Genomic DNA, 23,011 nt, shown 5'->3' with positions numbered 1-23,011 from the left:
AGCCCCTAGTTGTATCCATTTGGTCGTCCTCCTGCTGCAAGGACGGACTCTTCCCTTTTTCGGACTTTCTTGCCTCTTTGAGGGATTGCATGTTGCACCCTCGGGCGGCTATCTGGACGTTGATCACCTTATCCTTCTCGTCTTTGGAGATGAGCTTATGCGCCTCCCCCCGGTCCGAGACGTACATCAGTGTTAGGGCCCGGATGGACATCACTGCGTCGGCCTCGCTAAGGGTGACCCGGCCTATGAGGACGTTGTATGCGGACGAGCCGTCGATGACCACAAACTCGGCTAGGACGTTCTTGGCTGACGTCTTTTCGCCGAATCTCACCGGGAGTCTGACTGACCCCAATGGTACCAGGCCGGCCCCAGAGAAGCTGTATAGCGGGTTAGTGCAGGGGCTTAAGTCTTTGATCTTCAAGCCGAGGCCGAGAAAGCATTCTCTAAACATGATGTTTGTGTACGCGCCCGTGTCAATCAGGCACCTCTTGACCAGGTGGTTGGATATGTCTAAATTGACTACAAGTGGGTCACTGTGAGGGGCGATGACCCCTTCGTAGTCCCTTCTTCCAATAGTCATGTCGGGGATGTTTGCAGAGGGGACCCCTGAGTTGGGCACAAAGTTGATGGCCTGATATAGCTCGTTTAGGTGCCGTTTGTGCCCCTGAGCGGACCCTCCGTTCTCGTTGCCCCCGATGACAACATGAATCACTCCTATCCGCTCGAAGACGGACTTCTTATCCGAACTGCCGGCGTCAGTCTTTTGGCCTTTTGCAACGTACTTGCCGAGGCTTCCCTTCCGGATCAGTTCCTCTATGGCATTTTTTAGATGGCGGCAGTCGTTGGTTAAATGGCCGGTGTGGCCGTGGTACTCACAGTACTGGCTCGTGTCACCGTCACTTTTTGGCTTGGGGGGCCTCTCCCACTTCTGGCCCTCATTTTTGCTTAGGGCGAAGACCTCGGCGGCTGATACGACGAGGGGGGTTTTTTCACTATACCGCCTCTGGTGGTACGTTCCCGAATTCCAACCGGCGTCTTGCCTTCGGTCGGATCTGTCCGATCGTGATCTATTATTATCACGGCGTTTTCCATCGGACCGCGACCCGTTGTTGTCGCGGCGTCCTTCGTCCTGACTGTCTGGCCTGCGACTCTTCTTTTCTGAGGGCTCGGCTTCACTGGGATCTGCCCAGGTCTTGTGATAGTCTTCCACCTTGATGGCTTGGTCGGCCAATTTCCTGGCGGCGTCCAAGCCTAGGCCTCCGCTCTTGATAAGCTCGTTTTTTAAAGCTCCCCTTGGGAGGCCCTTCATCAGCGCGAAGGCCGCCAGCTCGGGATTAATTTCCCGAATCTGCTGGACCTTTCCATCGAACCTTTTCACATAGCTTCGTAGAGACTCGCCCCCCTCCTGTCTGATGGTCAGGAGGTCAGATGTCTCTACGGCTCTTCTCTTATTGCAGGAGTACTGGGCTAGGAAAGCGCCCTTCAGGTCGGCGTAATAGTACACCGAGCCATCAGGAAGCCCTTTGTACCAGCTCTGAGCCATCCCATGCAAAGTTGTTGGGAAAATTCGGCACCAGACCTCATCGGGCTGCTCCCATACCGACATGTAAGACTCGAAAGCCTCAGCGTGGTCGGCCGGATCACTATCTCCCTTGTATGATAAGGGTGGCAGCTTTAGCTTGTTTGGCACCGGGACTTCTAGGACGTAGGCGTTGAGGGGCTGCCTGACCACGTGTTGAATGACACGTGGCGATCGGCTCCTCGCATCCCTATCCTGGCTTTTCCCCTCGTAACGGGAGGGGCTCCTTCTTCGGCTATGACTTCTCCTCCAACTCTGTTGAGTCGGACTCCTCTGGCTCCTTTGGGGTATGCCTCGTTCGTGTGGCGGGGACGCTGTCCTTCCGTGAGTGCGGGAAGGACTTAGGTCTACCGCGCACACTTTGGGCTCCCCCGGCGTCTTGACTGGGTCAACTTCTCCTAGTGCTCCGTTCAGGTTTCTCGGAGTCACGTTCTGGGCCCTGGTATCCTGGACGGTTTCCGCCGCTCTTGTCGGTGTGACAGTGTGAGCAGGCGTGTTGCTGATTAGGTCCAAGAGCATTTTTAGCTTTACTACGTCAACCACATGCCCCATGATGGTGACCTGGTTGGCTGGCAACGGCGCGTCAGGTATTATTGGCATCCCGAACTCCGGTTGGGTTACTCCGCCGGTGGAGAGCTGCATGACTCCGGAGTTGTTGAAAGCGTCATCTTGGTAGAACGCGGTTTCATCGGTCACGACTGCGTCTTGCTGTTTTGACATTTTCTTAGCTTTTTGGGTGGGTTTTTATTTTGAGTTTTGTTTTTGTTTGGGAATGAATGTGACTAGCTTCTAGTGTCTTTCCCCACAGACGGCGCCAATTGTTCCGGGTGTAATTCCGGAGCAGTGATTAGTTACCACCCGTGGTTTGTCGAATAATGTCTTGAGTTGAAACCTTCTTGTTCCTATCGTTCCCTTCGGCCTCTCCTGCAACAATGAACGAACTGAGGGCTTGGCTGTGTGCCAAGCGTACTCACTCCGACGCTCAAGTCAGTAAACCTAGAGGATTAAGTTATGTTACTTGGCTAGATATGTATTGTAGAGAGATAAAGGAGATATTACCAAATGAATAGTGTATTTAGGTTATGATTGTGGGATCCTTTCCTCAATGAAGGTTGAGGAGTATTTATAGACTTTCACCTTTTGTCACGTAGTGGCCAAGTGGCCAAGTGGCTTAGCAGGTGGAAAGACTGATCTACCCCTCGGCCGAGGGACCTATGGCAGGCCGGCGGACAATGTTGACTCACCGCCGAGGGGTCTTGGACATGAGTACGCGGACATGTGTCCCGGCTGGCAGGATGTCATGCCGGGACCCAGGTGACAGGCCGATGGGATGCATCGGCTGGGCTGTCTAAGTCGTTGACTTGCTGTGGATGTCTTTGACCTTGCTCAGTGTGTTGACTTGGTCAGCGGTGCAGAATATGCCCCATCACTATTCATAGCCTTTTCCGCAAGACTATGAGCATACATATTACATGATCTCGGAATGTAACTAAACGAAAGACAATGAAAAGAAGCGGAAAGAGAGTGGATATCATCCAGGATTCCCGAAGCTAGATGGTGTGCTCGTTCAATCCCTGCAAGGTGACAAATAAGAGGAAGACAATCCGAAGAAATCTCCAAGTGCCAATATCCAGAACTCACCGCCCAAAGAATCACGTCTTTAATAGCCATTGCCTCAGCTTGTGTAGCAGACTCAGCCACAATTGCCTTACCATATTCATAGAATCCACTTCCCGTACTCGAAAGTGCCACCCACCCTATGCCCGCTCTACATGTAGACTTCCACCCCGCATCCACCATGACCCTTATCTGCTCACAAGAGTTCGGCACTCCAATCAAATGAACAGGATAACTATTTCTGATCCTCACAAAATCATTCTCAAAAGGCTCCTGCTCAATCAAAGGCTCTACATCCTTACTCTTGATGGCTTTTTCAATTGACAAGTCAGCCGTCTTAACCACTTGACTCCACCAATTGAAAAACATATTAGGATGAAAAGGCTCCCCCTTGAAAAGCATCCTATTTCTAATACCCCACAGACACCATCACGTAGCCAAAAACCGGACCATGCGAAATTCCGCATCATTCATTTTTTCGAGGTAGGTCATCCAATTTAAGATCCAATTTGCGAGAGAAATAGATGCGCAATTTGTCGTCCTGATTCCCAGAATAGAGCACACCCACAATCTCTTAACGATTTCACAATCCCTGAAAAGATGTTCCATTGTTTCCATGACCCCACCATCATTACTACAGAACTTACAGCCATGATCAAGATCTATATTTCTTCTTGCAAAGTTAACGCCTACTGAAAGCGTGTTAGTTAAAATTCGCCACACAAGAATTTTCCATACCGGCGGTCCCGGTAAACGCCATAGTCTGGTCCTGCAAAAAACCCGGCTCTCATGACTTAAGCGAGTCATGTCTTTAGGGCTCCCTTTCCGCTCCATATACCTTCCATGTAAAATACCATATCCACTTTTAACACTATACTCACCCTTACTAGTATACGTCCATGCGACTTCATCAACGATCCTTGAATTGCAAATAGGCATAGCAATAATTCTATTAGCCGAATCCTCCGAGAAAATCTGTCTAATCCAGCCTTCATTCCAACAGGGCACGCCCTCATTGCCGTCAAAATGTCGGAGGTCTCGGATCTCAGTATTACATAGGCCTACAGAATCTAAGGACAGCAGGTCGTCCTTAGATTCCGGATTCTCTCCATCAACCCATCTAGTTGTCCAGACATTCTTAGTAGAGAACAGGCCAGGCTTCCAAGCCATATATTGTTGAACAAATTCCAGACCATAAAGAATACTCCTAGCTCCCCAAGACAGATTGCTGGCATTCTGTGCTCTCACCTTCAGAGACCGATCTTCCATATTAATAAACTTTTGTTGGAAAACACGACAAAGCAAGGAGTCATTCCCTTTAACAATATTCCAAGCATGTTTAGCTAGCATAGCTTGATTGAGACATTCAATATTACGTATACCAAGGCCCCCCTCACTCTTTGGAAAACTTAGGAATCTATTACTACACCAGTGAATAGCTTTCCCTTCTTTACATCCCGCCCACCAAAAATGTGCTAAGATAGCATTAATCTTCCTAGTCACACTTACCGGTATTTTAAATACCGATAGAAAATAGTTGGAGAGGTTTGATAGGACTGATGCAATTAGAGTCAATCTTCCAGCCGGAGATAGAAAAATTCCATTCCAAGAGGAAATACGCTTCATGACCATATCAATAAGACCTTTAAAAAGGTCCCTTTTCGATCCTTGTACCTCCGTGGGTAGACCAAGATACTTTCCCAACCCTTTATTTCCTTGAATTTTAAGACTCTTAAGACAGTGACGAGCTCTAGCCAACCTCATGTTTGGACTGAACAGAATCCCTGATTTTTCCTCATTAATGACTTGTCCGGAAGCTCGACAGTAACGATCAAGAATAGTCCTCAACTGACCCACCGAGTCTTTATAATCTTAGATGAAGAAAACCGCATCATCCGCAAAGAACAAATGGGAAATATTAACCCCTCCCTGTCCTAGACTAATACCCTTCACCATACCCAAATCCTGAGTTCGCAACATGGCGCAAGACAAAACCTCCATACATAGAACAAATAAGAAGGGAGAGAGAGGATCTCCCTGCCTAAGGCCACACTGGGGTCGAAAAAGGGTCTGAGGCACCCCATTGAAAAGGACTTGGTATGAAACACTAGTAACACAATTCATGATCAAAGTCACCAATTTATCAGGGAAACCCACTTTATGCAACACTGCTCGGAGGAATTCCCACTTCACACGGTCATACGCCTTGCTCATGTCAGCCTTAAAAGCAAAACGACCCACCTTACCTTTCTTGTGAGAGTTGATTCTATGAATAGCCTCATTGGCAAGCAGAATATTATCAGAGATATGCCTTCCCGGGATGAAGGCATTCTGGTACTCACCCACTAAGTAACCTATCACCTTTGAAAGGCGATTCGAGATACACTTCGAGATAATCCGCATAAGGACGTTATAGAGACTAATTGGCCGATAATCTCCTACCGTCTCCGGATTATCCAACTTAGGAACCAACGTAATGAACGTCCTATTTAATTCAGATAGGACCATACCCGAGTTAAGAACAGAGAGGACAGCTTTGGTAACATCCTTTTTAATGAAGTACCAACATTTTTGAAAAAACACACCTGGTACGCCATCCGGTCCCGGAGATTTAAGAGCTCCCATCTGAAAAACGGCTTTTCGGACCTCTTTGGCAGTAAAAGCACGGTTCAATCCATCAAAATCGTCACTTTTAACTCTAGTTGTCATATGTTGCAGTAGCTCCTCCATGACCCGCAAGTCCTCAGTATTCTATCCATTCGTGCGGTCTGAGAACAACGCAACAAAAGTATCATGAAAAGTTCGACTGACTCTATCCGGTTCATAAATCCACGCTCCATCGCTATCTTTGATACCAAGAATAATATTTCTACACGCCCGGCCTTTTACCCAGTTGAAGAAATACCTAGTACAAGTATCCCCATCAACCATCCATTTTAATTTCGCTATTTGCCTCCAAAAAACCCCAGCAGCTTTCGAAAACTCTTTAACTCTCTCATTTACTTCAGTATAGGGTACCTCATCACCATCCGTAATAGCTACCTCCATACCCTTTTCAAGTTCCACATCAAAAGAGTCCCATTGTTGTCTCCATTCTTGACGTCTATCAAGTGCCCAACATTTTACGTGATTTCTAACTCGAGCCAGCTTCCTTGAAAGTTGATAAGCCGGGGATCCCTCCATCCGTCTCAGCCAAATCTTCTTAATACCAATAATACACTCCTCATGCTCCAGGGCCCATGCATCAATCTTATACGGCTTCTTGCAATTATTACACGTAAGATTCAAGTCAAGTTCAATTGGGGCATGATCCGAAATTTGAATTGGGTAATGACGTAAACCAGTATTAGGAAACAAGAATAACCAATCCTTCGACCCAAGAGCACGATCAATTCTTTCATAAACCCTATCAGCTCCTTTCCGATTATTACACCAAGTGAACCTCGGCCCTTTATACGGAATATCAATAAGCTCATTGCGCACTCTCCACAGATTAAACTCATGTGCCCCCTCAATTGGCCGTGAATTCTTACTAAGCTTGTCATTCACAAATTCCACTTGATTAAAATCGCCCATAATCAAATAAGGATGCTTTATAGAAGCAAGGCAACACTCTAAATCCTCCAACACAACACTCCTCTTTTGTGTACAAGGGTCACCATAGAAGAGAACGAGATACCACAACCGGCCAACATACTTTTCCACTAGTAGAATGATGAAATTAGTACAAGAGAAAACATGTCTTAACTTGGCTTCCCTACGCCACTCTACCCATAACCCACCCGAACTTCCCACGGCATCAACGCCTACATATCTCATAAAACCAAAAGGACGAAATAAAGGAAAAACACTACTACTTGTACACTTAGTCTCAATAAGGAAACAAAAGTCGTACACCTTACTACTAAATAACGCTCTTAGTTTCGGAATTGTAGGGGCTAGCGTGTTATTAAGACCCCTACAATTCCAAGTGAGGCCAATCATGGCTCATTAGGAGGTTGAATTGGCCCAACCTCCGTAAAGCCTTCTTCCTTGACAGCATCCGAGGAATCAGTGGACTCCTCCACCTCCATATCATCAACGTGCATATGAAAACCAGCCACAGAACATCCCCCCTCCCCTTTAGAAACACCATTGCCAACACACCTTCTTTTAGCCAATTGTGTCAGGTAACTCTTAGCCCTTGAAATAGACGTAACAGCCTCCTCAGGAACAAGCCCCTCATCAATCTGGGAGCAGCACTTTCTTTTCCTTGCAGCCGAGATAACATCCCCATAATCTTCCTCAAAGCTTGAAATATGATAACAATCCGCCAGTCCCATCAAATTATCAGAAGAACCTGCAACCTTACTCTCACCATCCATGTTAGCAATTAATTTGGCAGAGACACCATAATGAGGAAAGTAGAATAACTCAGGTTTCTTTCCCATAGCTTCCAACTTATCCTCACCAGCCTTAAAACCCAAGTTAGAGCCCCCAGCAACAGTGGTAACAATCATACCAGAGCCTCCAACCCCTTCATCTTCACTTACCTTATCATTAATACCCAAGTTAGAGCCCCCAGCAACAGTGGTAACAATCATACCAGAGTCTCCAACCCCTTTATCTTCACTTACCTTGTCAATAATAACCACAGTCTCTGACTTTTGAAGAGCAGCTGAACTCTCTTGAATCTCCCTTTCCTTATTAATTATGGCTTCTGGAACAGAATCCAAAGTTACCCTTGGTACCCCTGTTGAAGAGTTCCCACCTTGAATCCCAGCAACATTAAGATTACCCACACTAAGCCTGAGCTCAGTGGTAACCTCTTGAGAGTCCAAAGATGATGAAATCAAGTTGATGGCAGAGTACTCCCTATCATCTGAATCTCCCTCATTGTTTTCACTCCAATCATTGGGATCAAAAGCCCAATCAGCAGAAAAAGGGCTCGTGAAATCAGAATTATCAGTATCTCCATCCTCAGAAATCAGAGCTAATAATAATAACATCTGATTGATTATTCACAGCAACTCCAAGGTTAAATCCCAGCCCCACCTCCACATCCACTTCCACATCTCTCATCTCCACATTAACTTCCAAACCAGCAGCCACTCCCCTATCAACATTTTCAATGTCCATCTCAGCTCCCTCCCCACGTCCTAAATTCCCTTCTCCTCCTTGGTTACCCATAGGTATCACATCATCTCCATAATGATAGACCACGGGAAAACCCTCTGGTGGAGGGTCAAAGGTTTGATTATAGCCCCTATGGTCATCATCCATCCTCGCCCACTTCCTGTCTCCTTCTACCCTGTTCAAGATGGCTTCTTGGATCCTAGCATCTCTATCCAGCACTCCCTTGGATGACCCGTGACCCGAGTACAGCACATAGGGGTCATCAATCTGCATCAGATTAAGCTGCATCTGATTCAGAAATCTCTGTGTCCCCTGCATACCTACTCCTGGTTCATCAAAATCCTCATCTGCACTATGAAATTCATCCTGATCATTGGGGCCATTTTCATCCAGCCACCCCCCATTAGCCCTTCTATGGTGCAGTCCTATACCTTGTCCCCCTGTCCCCCTAGTATCCCCACCATCAGCATCTCCCTCATTTCTCCCTGGGTTCCCAACATGTTCCCTCCCATTCTCAGCCACATCTTCATTAGGTACCCTATTATGAACATTCCTAGCTTGCTCCATCCTGACATCATTCACTCGTTCAGACCCAACATTAGGACCCCCACATTATTAGCCACTCCCCCTTCATGCCCCAGATGGGCAGCCCCTAGACCCACCTGAAAAATAACCGGCCCTGCAAAAGGTTGGGCAGTCACTGCGAAGCTCATTCCAGGTAAGACACGCCCACCTGGAGTAATTCCCAGGTCAAAACTCACCATCCTCTCCCTTTCATTCCTCCCATTGCCCTCAGTTGCCATCCTCCTATCTCCCAAATGCAATCTAGAGGATAAGTGTTTGGTAGTACAAGGGGTAGCCCTCAAATCAAGATTAAACATAGTATGGTTCCCAGTTGCTTGAAAAATCACAAAACCTCTTTCCCCAGCACGATCAATCATCCCATTTATCCCTGACATGATTGTCATAATACTCTCCCTACACTGAATACCTTTATGCCCCACCTTCCCACATATAATACAGTACTTAAAAATTTCTTCATATTTAAACTGGACCCATAACAGGTATCCCCCCTCCATCGAAAGAAAAAACCCCGGCATCAAGGGTTCATTCAACTTCAGGCATACCCTTAGCCTCAGGTAATCATTCTTAGGAATAACCTCAAATGGTTCCACATAGTAGTGATGACTAAGGAGCTTACCAACAACATTAGCCACATGCAGATTCAGGCACTCAAAGGGTAAGCCGCAGACACGAACCCAAAGCTCAGCATAAGGAAACCTTACAGTCCTGGGCACCGTATCAGGGTACCATCTCGCCAACACCATCACAGCCCCGTCTATGGTAACAGTCGTCCTTGCAAGCAGTCATTCCATATCCCCAACATCTTCACAATGGAATACATAGATTTCCCCCATCCTAAACACAGTAATCCTACCATTAGTACTCCACTTTCTTCTGATAAGGCTATTGATGAAAGCATCATCAAAGAGCCGGTAATCAACCAAAAAACCCAAACAACAGCGACCCCAGAACTCCCTTGAACGCCCCAGCTCCGCTGGGTCCACATTAATGACACCCCTAGACCTAGGGTACCTCCATAAATTAGCATGCAGAGGGTTGGAAGGGTTAAACTCTGTATTTGGGTGTGGCTGATGGAAATTTTGGTGGTTATAGAAATTATCATGGACATCAGCAGCTCCTCCCATTCCATGATCCCCATTACCCTGAACACCACCCTCAAAACGACCAAATTGCCTTTCAAACTCCATTGATGATGACAAAGAATCACCAGAAAATAGAGACCTCACCAGTAGAGAATAGCAATCGATACAAATTCTCTACAGGTCCCTTTAATCTTCAATTGGCTACAGTAACCTCGAGCCTTAAAAAAACTCCAGAAAACCAGTTAATTGCTCTGGAATACAATGATTAGCAATATTAATGCAAGGATTATACGGTAAAGATTGGAATATTGTTCGTTTGTTAGAAGCAGAAGTCTAGGGTTTGTGAACACCCAATTAATGCAAAGAAGAAATTGCAGATTTTGATCTGATTAAGAAAGATGAAATGATTATGGATAATTAAGAGCATCTGCAACAATGGAGCTCCCCATATTTTATCTTTCCTTTTCTTATTCGTCCACCTAATTTTCCACTAACTTTTTCATTTACCCTCCCCATTTCATAACTACATCTCTGCAACAATGGGGTTCCCCATTTCAACTCCACTTTACCACTTTACTTTTTTCACGTTTGTCAACGCGGTAAATATCGTTAGCTACGTATTTGCAAAAATTATAAAAGTTCGATATTTTTAATGTACTCGTAAAGACGAATCAAACAAGATCTCACATGAATATATTTGGTCCACTTTTTAATAGAACTTGACCCACTTTTTCATATGGGAACCTTCCCTACAAATGGTGGAGCCTCTAATTAAGGAGAAGTGTGTGCAATAATGAGGCTCCCCATTTAAGGAGAGAGAGTATATATGGGGAGACACCTCCCCACCTTTGCGGATGCTCTAAATGGATAAGCATTGGAAAAAGGCTAGAAGTAGCACGTGCTCTCTAAAAAGAGAGAAAAAGCTCTCTCTAAAAACAAGAGAGAGAAAGTACAATTCTATTGTTGATTTCTAAGTGAACACAAGTTAAAGGACCAGCAAACCGTCACTTTAGTTCGAAAATAGAGAGCAGACAATCAGACAACTACAAACCCCCTCTACACCTCTTTTTAACCCTTCTTTTGTATTTTAATGACAACCGATCTTAATTATGTCCGTTTTTATATCCCGTTACTTCTACCTTTTAACACATCATCACAATTCTTTTAATCGAGGCAATGTAACAAAAAGATAAATGGCTAGACATCACCAGATAAAACGTAAAATGGGATAGAGAATTTGTAATTTATTGAGTAGGTCTTCAGAGAGACGACTTTTCAATAAGTTTATTGAAAAAGTATTTTACAAGTTTAAGAAAAAGTGGTACTAAAATAATAAAATATATATAATAAATCATGATTAGAAATTAAATAGGTACATTCATGATGTAAATAAATAGATACAAAATTATTATATCACGATAAAAGGATGTTGAAAGACCGTCTCTCCCAAGTTTTAGTATTTTAACACGAAGTACAAAAGTAACATTTTATTTTTTTAATCCACGAGTCATGACAACTTTTTATGAGCTTTATCTTTAGGAAAGATAAGTATAAAAAATAGTGTAGTGTTTTTTTCTTATGGTAAAGAAGATTCAAAATTTGAGAGCAAAAATGGTGAACTATTCTGCTAGTTTATTGACTCAACTCATTCACTTACTAATCTTATGTTGTTTCATATCTTCTTCAATGGCTGCTCGACCGGGTTTCGTCTTTACTAGGCACAGAGGTCACTGCACTCCCCAGTATGTTTCTTTTTTAACAATTTCATTCGTTATTTAATCCTTTTCCATTTTGTTATTCAACAAGTCTCACAACCCTCTTTTCTTTTTAACATTATTTAAATGTTCATACAAGCATGTGATTATTACAAGTGAGAATGTGTGTTTGTTATTTTAGATTGGGGTGTTGAGATTCATTAAGAAATATTATTTGATTTTTGTGAAATCGATTATCGAGCTATATTAAAAAGAAAATGAGATTTAGCGTTAATGATAATGTCGTTTAGTATTACCTGTGCTTGCATTTCAAATTATCTCCTTTTTTGGGTAGGATCCGATTTGTACATTTGTCATTTGAAAACGTAAATAATTCAAATTTCAACATCTTTATAGGTTCAAATTTGTTAGGTAGACATGTAAGATAAATTATAAGGATCAATGTATATGGTACATACCTTTAACGAAGTAACAGTAAGATCGTCTGGAGCGTATAATAATAATAAGTAATAGTATACTAGAATTTTCTTCTCACTCTTTAGGTTTCTTATGACAGACAATCAATGGGGTATGTCATCCCAATAACCTATTTATATAGGTTAGAGGTATTCTAGACAGAAAGAGAGAGCTAGCCATAATAAAACTGTATTTGGATCCCCCATCAGCCGCCCAAAGTATATAATAAAGGACTCTACACTTATCAAAAGATTATCACACTATGTCTTACTTAACCGTGATCGATCGCATGACCTGCACCTAACCCGATGGATCATATAATTGTAGTGGGCTTTATCGGTCACATTCAACCCATTTTCATAAATAAGAAAACCAACTAATGGAAGTCCAAATCCAACGAGGCATACAAAGGGTTTTGAACTTTTCCCAGCTGCCATTGTGACAAGCTGACAATGTGACACCGTTTAATTATCATTAGGAAAAATTACAAATAATCACCCCGTATTTGCGTATTTTTACAAATAACCACCATGTATTTGCACTTTTACAAATAACCCCCAAACTTTCATCTAAACTCCCCAATTACCACCGTATATTTGCCCCGACTCTTATTTTTCTTATTTCCCGACTCGTTAAGTAACATTTTACATAAAATGCCCATAATACCCTTCCCTCCATTTCTCCCAAACATACCCTTGTCTTTCTAAAAATCATCAGCATACTCTCAAACTTATGAACCATAAATTTCCAAATTATTAATCCCTAATTAATTCATAGAATCCATCAATCAATCAGGCGACAAAGACGATAATTTGCGGATTATCAACGGAAAACTCCTTGGAATTGGACATATGAAGACTGAAGTATAAACAAAGGGTAGAGTAAACTTTTATGTAGACACTTGGTAAGAACAACAGTAGTCTCCTGCACTTTGTTAATAGATACAAAGTGTTTACCTTTTCATGAATTAAACACAAAATCAACGAAAAATCCTTGGATTTGGGCATATTAGCCGAATCAGCATCAACAATAGATGATGTTTCGAGTGCATTTGCGAATACATCTGTTTTTACAACGGAAGAGCTAAGTTTAGAATCAAATGGAGAGGGAGAAATTGATGATGAGCAGCTTAGATTATTAGGTTTTATCGTTGAATTGTTGGTTAAATCAATTGGATTTTAGCTAATGATTGATGGATCTTTGTGAATTAATTAGGGATTATCAATTTGGGGATTTAGGGTTTATAAGTTTGGGAGTATGCTGATGATTTTTACAAAGACATTGGTATGTTTGGGAGTAATAGAGGGAAGGGTATTATGGGCATTTTACGTAAAATGTTATTTAACGAGTCGGGAAATAAGAAAAACAAGTGTCGGGGCAAATATACGGTGGTGATTGGAGAGTTTAGATGAAAGTTTGGGGGTTATTTGTAAAAATGCAAATACATGGTGGTTATTTGTAAAAATGCGCAAATACGAGGTGGTTATTTGTAATTTTTCCTTATCATTAAGATAAAATGAGACACTTATATGGCAATATTATTATTATTATTATTATTATTATTATTATTATTATTATTATTATTATTATTATTATATGTTTTTAGATACACTAATTTGAGTGTGGACTAATTAAACCATATATAGGTATTGGGGAAGTAGGAGGGAAGAATGGCCAAGGATGATCCCACAGAAATCAACGGTATCAAAGGTGTTTGGATCGAGAGCAGTTGAACGGTACAGATCAGATCTTACCTTGTTAGAAGCAGCAACACGAAACGACGACGTTGAGAATGTATATGTGAGGTTGTTGAAGCAGTCTACTGCTGCATTGTTGAACTCTTACACTAGAGTGGGCTACTCTTATAAGGCCTGGGAGGTCAAGTCACTCTTTCTATTGGGCCTTGTCTCTGAAACCGATGCGGCCCACCAGGCCCACCTTCTTAAGCTGGCTAATGATGCTTGTAATTAATTAATTAATTGCTAGTTCGCTCTTGGTGGAATTTCTCATTTCACTATTTGTAATTTAATAGGCAAGGAATTAGTTCATGGACTGTCTTTGTAGCATAACATGAAGTTGATTTCATGTTTTAAGGTTGCTGAAATATGTTTGTTAATCTAGTAGTATTAAGTAGTCTTATTATTTGGAAAGTTTGCATCATCATAACCCGCTTGGTGTTTCATGTGGCTTGTAAAACAACTAATCGAACCATTAAATTGGTCATCGTGTCTCCTGTCCTCGCCTGTGGTATAGGCAGTAGCACTTTGGATGATCTCGGAAGATCTATAATCCAAGTTTAAGACGGTTTTAAGAAAAATGGTGCTGAGCCTCGAAAGTAAAATGTCTTAAGAACTACTACACTGGTTGGAAACAAAAGAAACCAAAGTTTTATTACAAACAAACATGTTATTCTAAGCAAACTCACTACCATTACAGCCATCTCTCATAAGTCGAAAAAAAACACTAGCATTATTTTCATTTTCAACCTCGAGCAAACGAAGGAGGCTGAATAACCCACAGTAGAGTTTCTCTAAGAGCTACGGCCGCTTTTGGCCTGTGGAGAAAGGAAGAAAGTCTGGTGCTGCCTCCCAAACTTGAGTTCTTGAGCCTGGGAAGGGGAGATTCGGAAGGAATTGGAAATGACCTGCAGGGGCATTGCCCTAAAAACGGAGGTATACCCTACAAGAGGGCTCTTCATTGGGCTGCTTGTTGTCTTGAAGGAGACGTATTCGAATCCATTGTTTCCAGCCTTGCAAATTGAGGTGAAGAACTGTGGAATGACAAACATCTCGCCTTGTTTGACAGTGTCGTCCATGATGGTTTCACCATTGTTTCCGACAATTTGGAGTTGTGCATCGCCCTGTGTCACGTATACTGCGCTGTGGCTGTTCATTGCCCAGTGTGGTGAGTAGATTGTGTTCTGTATGTTTTAATTTGCATGAGTTAGGATAATTGGTTCGAAACTAAGCATAAATAAATAAAAATGGAAGTATATATATATATACCGGGAACATATGTCCTTTCTCGACACTCATGTCCAACTCCCTAAGAATAGGAAGCTTGTGTTGATTGACAATGTTGAGCCTTCCACCACGGCGTGAGAAAACATCAGCCTCACGACGATTGTCAAGGTTGTGGCGCAACCTCATCGTACAAACGGTCTCCTCCAACCCATTCACGTCGTCGAGGAGTCCCATGTACTTGCTCCTCCTCCTCTCTTCATCTTCCTCTTCCTCTTCCAAAGACCGGGGGCTGAGGATCCTCATCTGTCCTTTCTCAGCTCTCACAATGAGAGATCGGTCCTGGCTTTGTTGCATCCTCTTTATCAAGTCCTCAGGCACATTAAAGGCCTCCGCCATTAATTCGCTGTCGAAAGTGCTGAAGATGTTTTGGAATTGTTGGAATTGTTGTTCCTCTCCCCTTCTCTCCCTTAATCCTGATCTTCCCCCTAGTCCTCCTGCCAAGAAGGATGCCTACATCCACAATTAATGGGTACGTGAAGTCGAGTCATTTATTGGAATGAGATCGAGTACTTTATTAAAAGCAAACAAACATACCCTGAAGTTTTGATCAAGCTGGTTAGCATGGTTGTTAAGGTCATTAACAGCGATGGAAATGATTTCCTCGTTACCGTCATTGTAGGACCAGTGAACGGCACCAGGTGGAATAGCCAAGATGTCCCCAGCACGGAACCGGTGAACCTTCTGATGAAGGTCACTTTGGCCTCCGGACTGCCACTCGCGTTCTCCTCGTCGACCCGACTCTTGTCTCCTTGAGGTTGACTGGTATGTCTCGGGGCATCCTGGGTAGCTTACTCCCAATATTCCTTCACCTGCGTTCACCCATTCCACACACCTTATTTTATTTCACTTGCATCAATTCCCGTCTAAGGCGGTTTTACACTAAATCCTTACATTTTACCTACACGTCCTCCTAGGGTGTTAATGAGACGAGACAGCTCGCGAGCTACTCTTGGTCAAAGCTCGGCTTGTGCCAGCTCAGCTCGAGAGCTTAACGAGTCAAGCCGAGCAAAGGCCGGCTCGACTCGAAAAGCTCGTATGATTACATGATTACATAGAATATTGCTCATATTTTTTAAAAATATTTTATCATGATTATATTTTTGTATCACATATATCAAATGTCTCACTGGTTTGAGAAATATTTTTATATATAACCTTCGAGCCTTGTTATTGAAAATATCGAAAAAGAATAATAAAAAAAAATACAATTTTACATAGGCTTGATTTGGGCTCGAGTTTGACTCGAGCTCGCGTTAAAGCGAGCAAACTTTATAACGAGCATATTTTTTTCAAGCTCGCGTAAGCTCGAGCTTGAGTTTTGGTTCTTGAGCATAAGCCGAGCAAGGCCAAGCTCGGGCGAGCCAGGCTCGTTAACACCCCTACGTCCTCCCATAACTTTTTTTTATTTAGTACAAATGTTTTATAAAGGGATGTATATGTCTTTAATAGCTATAAAACCGTTTTATACAAGATCAACTCATTTGATATGAAAAAGGAATACCGTAAAAACTCAAACGTCCCACCTTAAGATGATGCGCGCCTCTAAATACATGGGATAGTGTCGCTTTATTCATATCTTAGGAGTATTTTAATTAAATGTAAATAAGCAAACTTAGTAAGATATATATAGATATACTAGTATTGATGTCCGGCTTCGCCCGGGCTACCTCTACTTACCATTAATTTTTTTTTTCATTAAATAAAATTACTTAAGTTGCATAACCCATAAATTTATTATTAATATATTTTTCTATGACATATCCTAAAATTATGATGAAATAAATTTTGAGACAAATTCACTACTCCCGCTATTAATATTTTACTCTTATTAATGAAACAATAGTACTAACATTTCACTACTTGCCCGTAATCATTGTTACTTTCACTACTCACGCCGTAATTATTGTTACTGTCACTACTACCGCATTAATATTGATAATTTCACTACTCCCGCCGTAATTATTGTTACTTTCACTATTGCCACATTAATATTGATTATTTCATTACTCCCGTTGTTGTTTCTACCACTTTTACTATTCAAATGAGTGATTACTATCATATAACTATATCTAATGTTACTACCATTCTTTTCTTTACTGACGAAATTACTTCTTTGACTACTTAGACATGCAATTTTAAGAGGATATATTTATATATAAATATATTACATATATGCATTAAATCAAATCAAAAGAATTATGCAATATTATATATTATGGAATCTAACTTGAATTATTTATAACCTACGTATATTATATTTTTGTATGTTAAATAATTAACATCTCTATACATCTAATAAACTACAGTATAAAGTTTAATAAAATTGCATAAATTTTAAATTTAATATATAATTTTATGATGATAACAATTAATATCATAAGTGTGCATGTTTATACTAATTAATTATTTTATTTTAAGGAAATTTACCGTCTTCTAGTCTTTCATAAATATTTAGAAAAATTACCAAACATCTTCTTTCTTTTAGTCTCCTTGAAATTTACCATCTTAATTAATTATTTATTTTAAGGAAACTGACCATCTTAATTAATTATTTTATTTTAAGGAAATTGACCATGTTTTAGTCTCTTACAAATGTTTAGGAAAATTACCAAACTTCTATATAATTTAATTTTAACCAAAACTATATAATATTTGCATTTAGATCCCTTAATCGGGTCCATCACACGGTGCTAGTAATTTAAAACTATATATTATAATTAATTTGTATAACTTTCTTTAATTACATTGAAGTCCCTTGGTTTCTGGATTTAATATATAGTATTGATTGATACCTTGTTGGATGTAGACTAGACGAGGAAAAGGGTGAAAACTAGGAAGAACAAGTGAGTTAGGTTGAATAGTAATCCTCCTAGCATCAATTCCACTACATTGGAATTGTTCATCATTCTCATCCCAAACCTCAATCAACCCTCCTTCACACTCAATCCTCCGACTCGGCTCATTCGAAGTAATTCGATTAATCCGGCATTGTTGAGCACTATAGCTCAGCCTCCTTTTAACACTTAACTGTCCCAAACAACACCCCGCCATCAGACATACACATAATGCTACAAACACCTTAGTAGTACCCATACTTGCTCAAATTGAGAGGAGAGGAGTGTGTTAGTTATTGTTGTATTGTGAGATGGGTTGGATTGTTCAAGGCCCATTAGTTATATAGATAGTGGTTCGGGCCGTGTTGAGCCCATGTGCCCCAATATTTGCTGCATGAAACGGCGTCGTGGTTGCCACATATCAATAACATTGGCATGCATGCATGTAAGTGTGTCAATTTGAGTCTGATTTTGCCATACATTTGTCTTATGCTTTTGTGTTTTGTGTTGGCTGAATAGTCCCATAAACCATGCAAATATTCGACATGATTTTTTTTGGATTACTCTTATGTGAGGCGGTTTGATGTACAAATTGTGTAAAACGGACGATCTAAATCACAAGAAAATTGTTATGTTCATATTGCTGTAAAATTATTTGTTTACCTTTTTTTATTTTTTGTGATGGTTTTTTTTTACTCAAAGGTAAACAAATGATTGAGAAAGACGGAGTACTCGCATAAAGTTGATGTCTTACACAAGTATTTATGGTTTTTTGTCTCCTTTCAGAAATACGACAATCTTCTTATACAAGTATATGGTTTTCACTAGAACATAAGTTACTCGTATACTTTTATTTCGACAAATTATTAGCGGTTTATACTTTATAATGATGACGGCCGACAAATTTAAGATGAGTGTTATCCGGCTTAAATTTGGTGACATAATATGGCCTGGCCAAACCGATTTTTTGTAGTATGGTTTATAGGTATTTGCCTTGTTTGTCGTCCTTTATTTTCTCAAACCCTTTTTTCGACCGGCGACACTCCCCCCAAAACTCGTTTCAACTTCAAATGAGAATAATACTGTCCTTAATTTCCTCATGACTAGTAAAATCTTTGGATTACATAGAAAGGACGTAATAAGTAGAAATATCACTAGGCGGTTAAACTGTATATCCATATATCACATATACCCCGTAGTTGTTTTAACCATTAGACTAAGACGCCAAGTGTCACGGTCCGGTACTTTTGCCGGATCGTGGCGCGCACCCTTGCCCGTCTCAAGGCAAGATGCAAGCGACAAGGAACTTCGAACTAGTGAAAAATCGCTCACTAGCACGATACTCGGGTCTCGGCAACACTCGACAGGATGCAACGAGAGCGTTAGGCACTAGTGTTTGTCAAGCACTAGGCACTCGTAATCGGTCTCGGGGGTGTGAGTCGGGATCCTAGTGTCGATCCCACAAACACGGCTTGTTAGTAAAGTGAAGGCTAAGAGTCGTTCACAACAAAGCAACAACAAGCAATACGAAGGCACAAGGTAGGAAGCAGATTTTCATTCACTAGTACTCCCTAAAGAGGGAAATATGATAGTTACATCCTGGTAGCAGGAAACATTGAAATTACAAGTTTAGTGTAGAATAGCGATATACCTATTTATGGAAAGAAAAGCTATTCTAAAACTATGCTAGACTAAGAAATTACTTACTACAAATGTACAAGGGCAATGAAATTACATAAATATAAGTAAATCAAAGGGTTCAAGTGTGCGGATCGTCACACTCTCCCCCCACCTAATCTGTTGCCGCCCTCGACAACACAAAAATCTTGAATGGTGCTTCAGTGAGACATCCTCGGTGAGCTCTGACTGTCCATGCAGTGTTGAGGATTGTCTTGTACAACTCGGCTTGAATCTGCGCTTCGTCCCAAACAATGACAGGCATCTTCGTCCCTTCAAGGATAGGCTGGAGGTCCTTGGCATAGAAGCTGCCGAACATCATGTTATCCAAGTCCACCACGTGCTCCTTGTCTTTCGGGAAAGTCCACTTTGCCGCTGCTTGAAAAGATCTCTCTCGGGCTTTCTCCAAGTACTGGCTCCAACGGACCTTCATCTTGTCTCTCGTCACTTCAGCATCTGCATTCAAGGGAATGTGAGATCTCCAGGACGCCGAATCAACATTTCGGCGCGGCCCCCTGATGGTACGAGGCCTTATCTCTTGGGTCGACCGACCGCAAACCAGGACGTCGATTCAAAGACATCGACGTGGCCCCCTAATGGTACGAGGCCTACTTCTTTGGGCATCTCGGCCCTCATTGTCTACTCCTCGGTGAGGGGGTAGACTCTTCTTTCGTCCCCCAGGTCACTTAGCATCATAGTTAGCCTGGGTCTTGTTCGCCCTCGGCTCTACCGAACCTTTAGGCATTCTCCAAGGTCGCATCCCTTGTTTCGGCGTCGGTATCACCCTCATAGCCGAAATTCGATCTTGCCCCCTTGTCTTTCGTCATTGTCTACCGTCTTCACTACGATAGACCCCCATTAGTAGCATCGATCCGTCACTCGGTTTCAATACCACCAATGCTTTCGAAAGAACCGCATCCCGAGTACTAACTTGAAGTCATCCAAATGAACGGTGGTGAAGTCGAGCTCCCCGCCCACTCGCCCACTTGGACCGCGACCTTCTTAGCCACTCCTTGGACGCATCTCAGTTTCCCATTGACCGCTTTAGGCGGTGTTAGCATCCCGAGAACTAGCCCCAACCGATCGCCTTCCTCTTTCGTAACAAAGTTGTGGGAGGCGCCCGAGTCGATCAAGGCTCGTGCTTGCTTCCCATTCACCATCAAGTCCACGTACATGAGCCCGTTGGATTTCTTGGCGCAGGAATCTTCGTACTTCCCCATCGCGCTAATCCTTTGAAGTGAGCCCATCCGTGGTTGGTCTTCACCATCACTTGAGTTTTCGTTACACTCTTGGTGATAGTCGGCCAACGCCCCATCGAGACGTTCTTGAGCCCTCTTCGGCATTTTCTTGAACATGGCATTGAACTCCGCTTTGTTCAGACAATCGGCCATCTTGTGAGGACCCTTGCACACAAAACACGCGAACGATCTTTTCGTTGTGGAAGCAGTAGAGTTTCCCGCCTTCGAAGACGAGCTTGAGGGCGAGTTTGTAGTGCTCGCCGATTGGGCTTGACTTCCTTGTGAGCGGAACCGGCTGTTCCCAACTGAAATGGCGTTGTTTTGTGGCCTTTGTCCATTGTACCCACTTTGTGACACACCAGTGTTCCCCGTTGGTGCCACAACTCTTGGTGCCTCTCGTTCCCCGTGAAAGACGAGCAGGCGCTCCGCGGCCGATATGGCCGAAGACAGAGTTTTGGGATTCTGCCTCATGACCTCTTGTTGTGCCCACCTCTTCAACCCATCAATGAATTCGAATGTCCTATCCGTCTCGGACATTTCGGTAATCTCGAGCATGCACGCTAAGAATTTCCTCACATATTCCCGGATTGATTTGGTGTGCTTGATTTCCTTCAACTTCTTCCGAGCAACAAACTCCGTGTTCTCGGGGTAGAAGTGATCCTTCAAGATCCTTTTGAAGTCGGCCCACGATGTCACCGTAATCGTGCCCGCATCAATTTCCTTGTACCTAGCCCTCCACCACATCTTGGCATCGTCGACTAGATACGTGCTTGCCGTGACAACTTCCGCGTCTTCGTCGAGCCCACTTACTCGGAAGTATTGCTCCATATCGAAGATAAAGTTATCGACCACTTTCGAATCCCTCGCCCCATCGTAGGCACGAGGTGGAGGTGCCTTCACCTTATGGCTCCCCACAGATTTCCCGTCATTGGCCACCGCTTTCACGAGCGTGGCACAAGTGTTCTCTAACATCTCGACCTTGCGGTGCAGATGATTGATCTCTTCCTCCCGATCATCGGGGATCGCAGCACTGATCGCTTGGATGCGGGTGTTCATCCCGTCCACCTTCGTCTCGAGTTCACAAACCATCTTTTGCAACTCCTCGAGGCTCGCAGCCATCCGCATAACGATGCTCTCGAGTTTGGGAAGCTTGACGTCGATTGTATCCTCTAAGGCATCCACTCAGTCCTCGATTGTTTCGCCCATTTTCTCGATCTCGATGAACAAATGCGGCGTGCAGAAACCCGTCCGAAGACCGGGCTCTAATACTAAATGTCACGGTCCGGTACTTTTGCCGAATCGTGGCGCGCACCCTTGCCCGTCTCAAGGCAAGATGCAAGCGACAAGGAACTTCGAACTAGTGAAGAATCGCTCACTAGCACGATACTCGGGTCTCAGCAACACTCGACAGGATGCAACGAGAGCGTTAGGCACTAGTGTTTGTCAAGCACTAGGCACTCGTAATCGGTCTCGGGGGTGTGAGTCGGGATCCTAGTGTCGATCCCACAAACACGGCTTGTTAGTAAAGTGAAGGCTAAGAGTCGTTCACAACAAAGCAACAACAAGCAATACGAAGGCACAAGGTAGGAAGCAGATTTTCATTTACTAGTACTCCCTAAAGAGGGAAATATGATAGTTACATCCTGGTAGCAGGAAACATTGAAATTACAAGTTTAGTGTAGAATAGCGATATACCTATTTATGGAAAGAAAAGCTATTCTAAAACTATGCTAGACTAAGAAATTACTTACTACAAATGTACAAGGGCAATGAAATTACATAAGTATAAGTAAATCTAAGGGTTCAAGTGTGCAGATCGTCACACCAAGGTTGTCATAAAAAGGAAGTAATTATATCCTTGCGTCAATGAAGTCGATTAAACAAGGAACATGAGATGTAAATGACTGTCACCTAGCAAAAAAAATTACCTGGTAGGTTGAAAGAACAGATGTGCAGCATCTGTAAACAGTTGAAGTACTCTGAACTGTTACACCTGAAAATCTGAAATGCTCATTTGTCTTTCACACACAAAAAAAAGAAAAAAAGAAATTTCGAGAAAAACTTTTATAAGGTGCACAACCACGTTTCAA

General features: G+C 42.6%; 3 protein-coding genes across 4 annotated transcripts; 1 reads left to right on the top strand and 2 right to left on the bottom strand.

Moving 5' to 3' along the window:
* Window positions 1-5,947: 5,947 nt before the first annotated feature.
* Window positions 5,948-7,180, bottom strand: LOC141614351 (uncharacterized). Its single transcript, XM_074433103.1, has one exon. It carries the CDS (start codon window positions 7,178-7,180, stop codon window positions 5,948-5,950), a length of 1,233 nt encoding a protein of 410 aa, XP_074289204.1.
* A 4,298-nt stretch (window positions 7,181-11,478) lies between these two features.
* LOC141612081 (uncharacterized) lies at window positions 11,479-14,419 on the top strand. The gene is made up of 2 exons (XM_074430791.1): window positions 11,479-11,720; window positions 13,796-14,419. Exons 1-2 carry the CDS (start codon window positions 11,557-11,559, stop codon window positions 14,118-14,120), a joined length of 489 nt encoding a protein of 162 aa, XP_074286892.1. The 5' UTR covers window positions 11,479-11,556; the 3' UTR covers window positions 14,121-14,419.
* A 127-nt stretch (window positions 14,420-14,546) lies between these two features.
* Window positions 14,547-22,960, bottom strand: LOC141612080 (11S globulin seed storage protein 2-like). Of its 2 annotated transcripts, none has more exons than XM_074430789.1 (4): window positions 22,850-22,960; window positions 15,707-15,981; window positions 15,155-15,622; window positions 14,547-15,069 (listed from the first exon to the last, which is right to left on the bottom strand). In XM_074430789.1, the coding sequence occupies exons 1-4, from the start codon at window positions 22,878-22,880 to the stop codon at window positions 14,680-14,682; spliced, it is 1,164 nt and encodes a 387-aa protein (XP_074286890.1). In that variant the 5' UTR covers window positions 22,881-22,960; the 3' UTR covers window positions 14,547-14,679. The 2 variants fall into 2 exon arrangements, with proteins under 2 accessions (XP_074286890.1, XP_074286891.1); XM_074430790.1 differs by lacking the exon at window positions 22,850-22,960 and adding an exon at window positions 17,965-18,382.
* Window positions 22,961-23,011: the final 51 nt, after the last annotated feature.

This window comes from Silene latifolia, chromosome 11 (genome assembly GCF_048544455.1).
Source record: "Silene latifolia isolate original U9 population chromosome 11, ASM4854445v1, whole genome shotgun sequence".
NCBI classification, from domain to species: domain Eukaryota; kingdom Viridiplantae; phylum Streptophyta; class Magnoliopsida; order Caryophyllales; family Caryophyllaceae; genus Silene; species Silene latifolia.
Note: the sequence above shows the minus strand (reverse complement) of the source record. Positions and strands in the feature narration are given on the sequence as shown.

Excerpts from the sequence above, each read along its gene's own strand:
- LOC141612080 (XM_074430790.1), bottom strand. The coding sequence starts at position 18,265 with ATGGGTACTACTAAGGTGTTTGTAGCATTATGTGTATGTCTGATGGCG. Across the intron at positions 15,982-17,964 it reads TCTAGTCTACATCCAACAAG|GTGAAGGAATATTGGGAGTA; the intron begins GTATCAATCAAT and ends GGGTGAACGCAG. Across the intron at positions 15,070-15,154 it reads AGAAAGGACATATGTTCCCG|AACACAATCTACTCACCACA; the intron begins GTATATATATAT and ends TAAAACATACAG.
- LOC141614351 (XM_074433103.1), bottom strand. The coding sequence starts at position 7,180 with ATGATTGGCCTCACTTGGAATTGTAGGGGTCTTAATAACACGCTAGCC.
- LOC141612081 (XM_074430791.1), top strand. The coding sequence starts at position 11,557 with ATGGTAAAGAAGATTCAAAATTTGAGAGCAAAAATGGTGAACTATTCT. Across the intron at positions 11,721-13,795 it reads AGAGGTCACTGCACTCCCCA|GTATTGGGGAAGTAGGAGGG; the intron begins GTATGTTTCTTT and ends AACCATATATAG.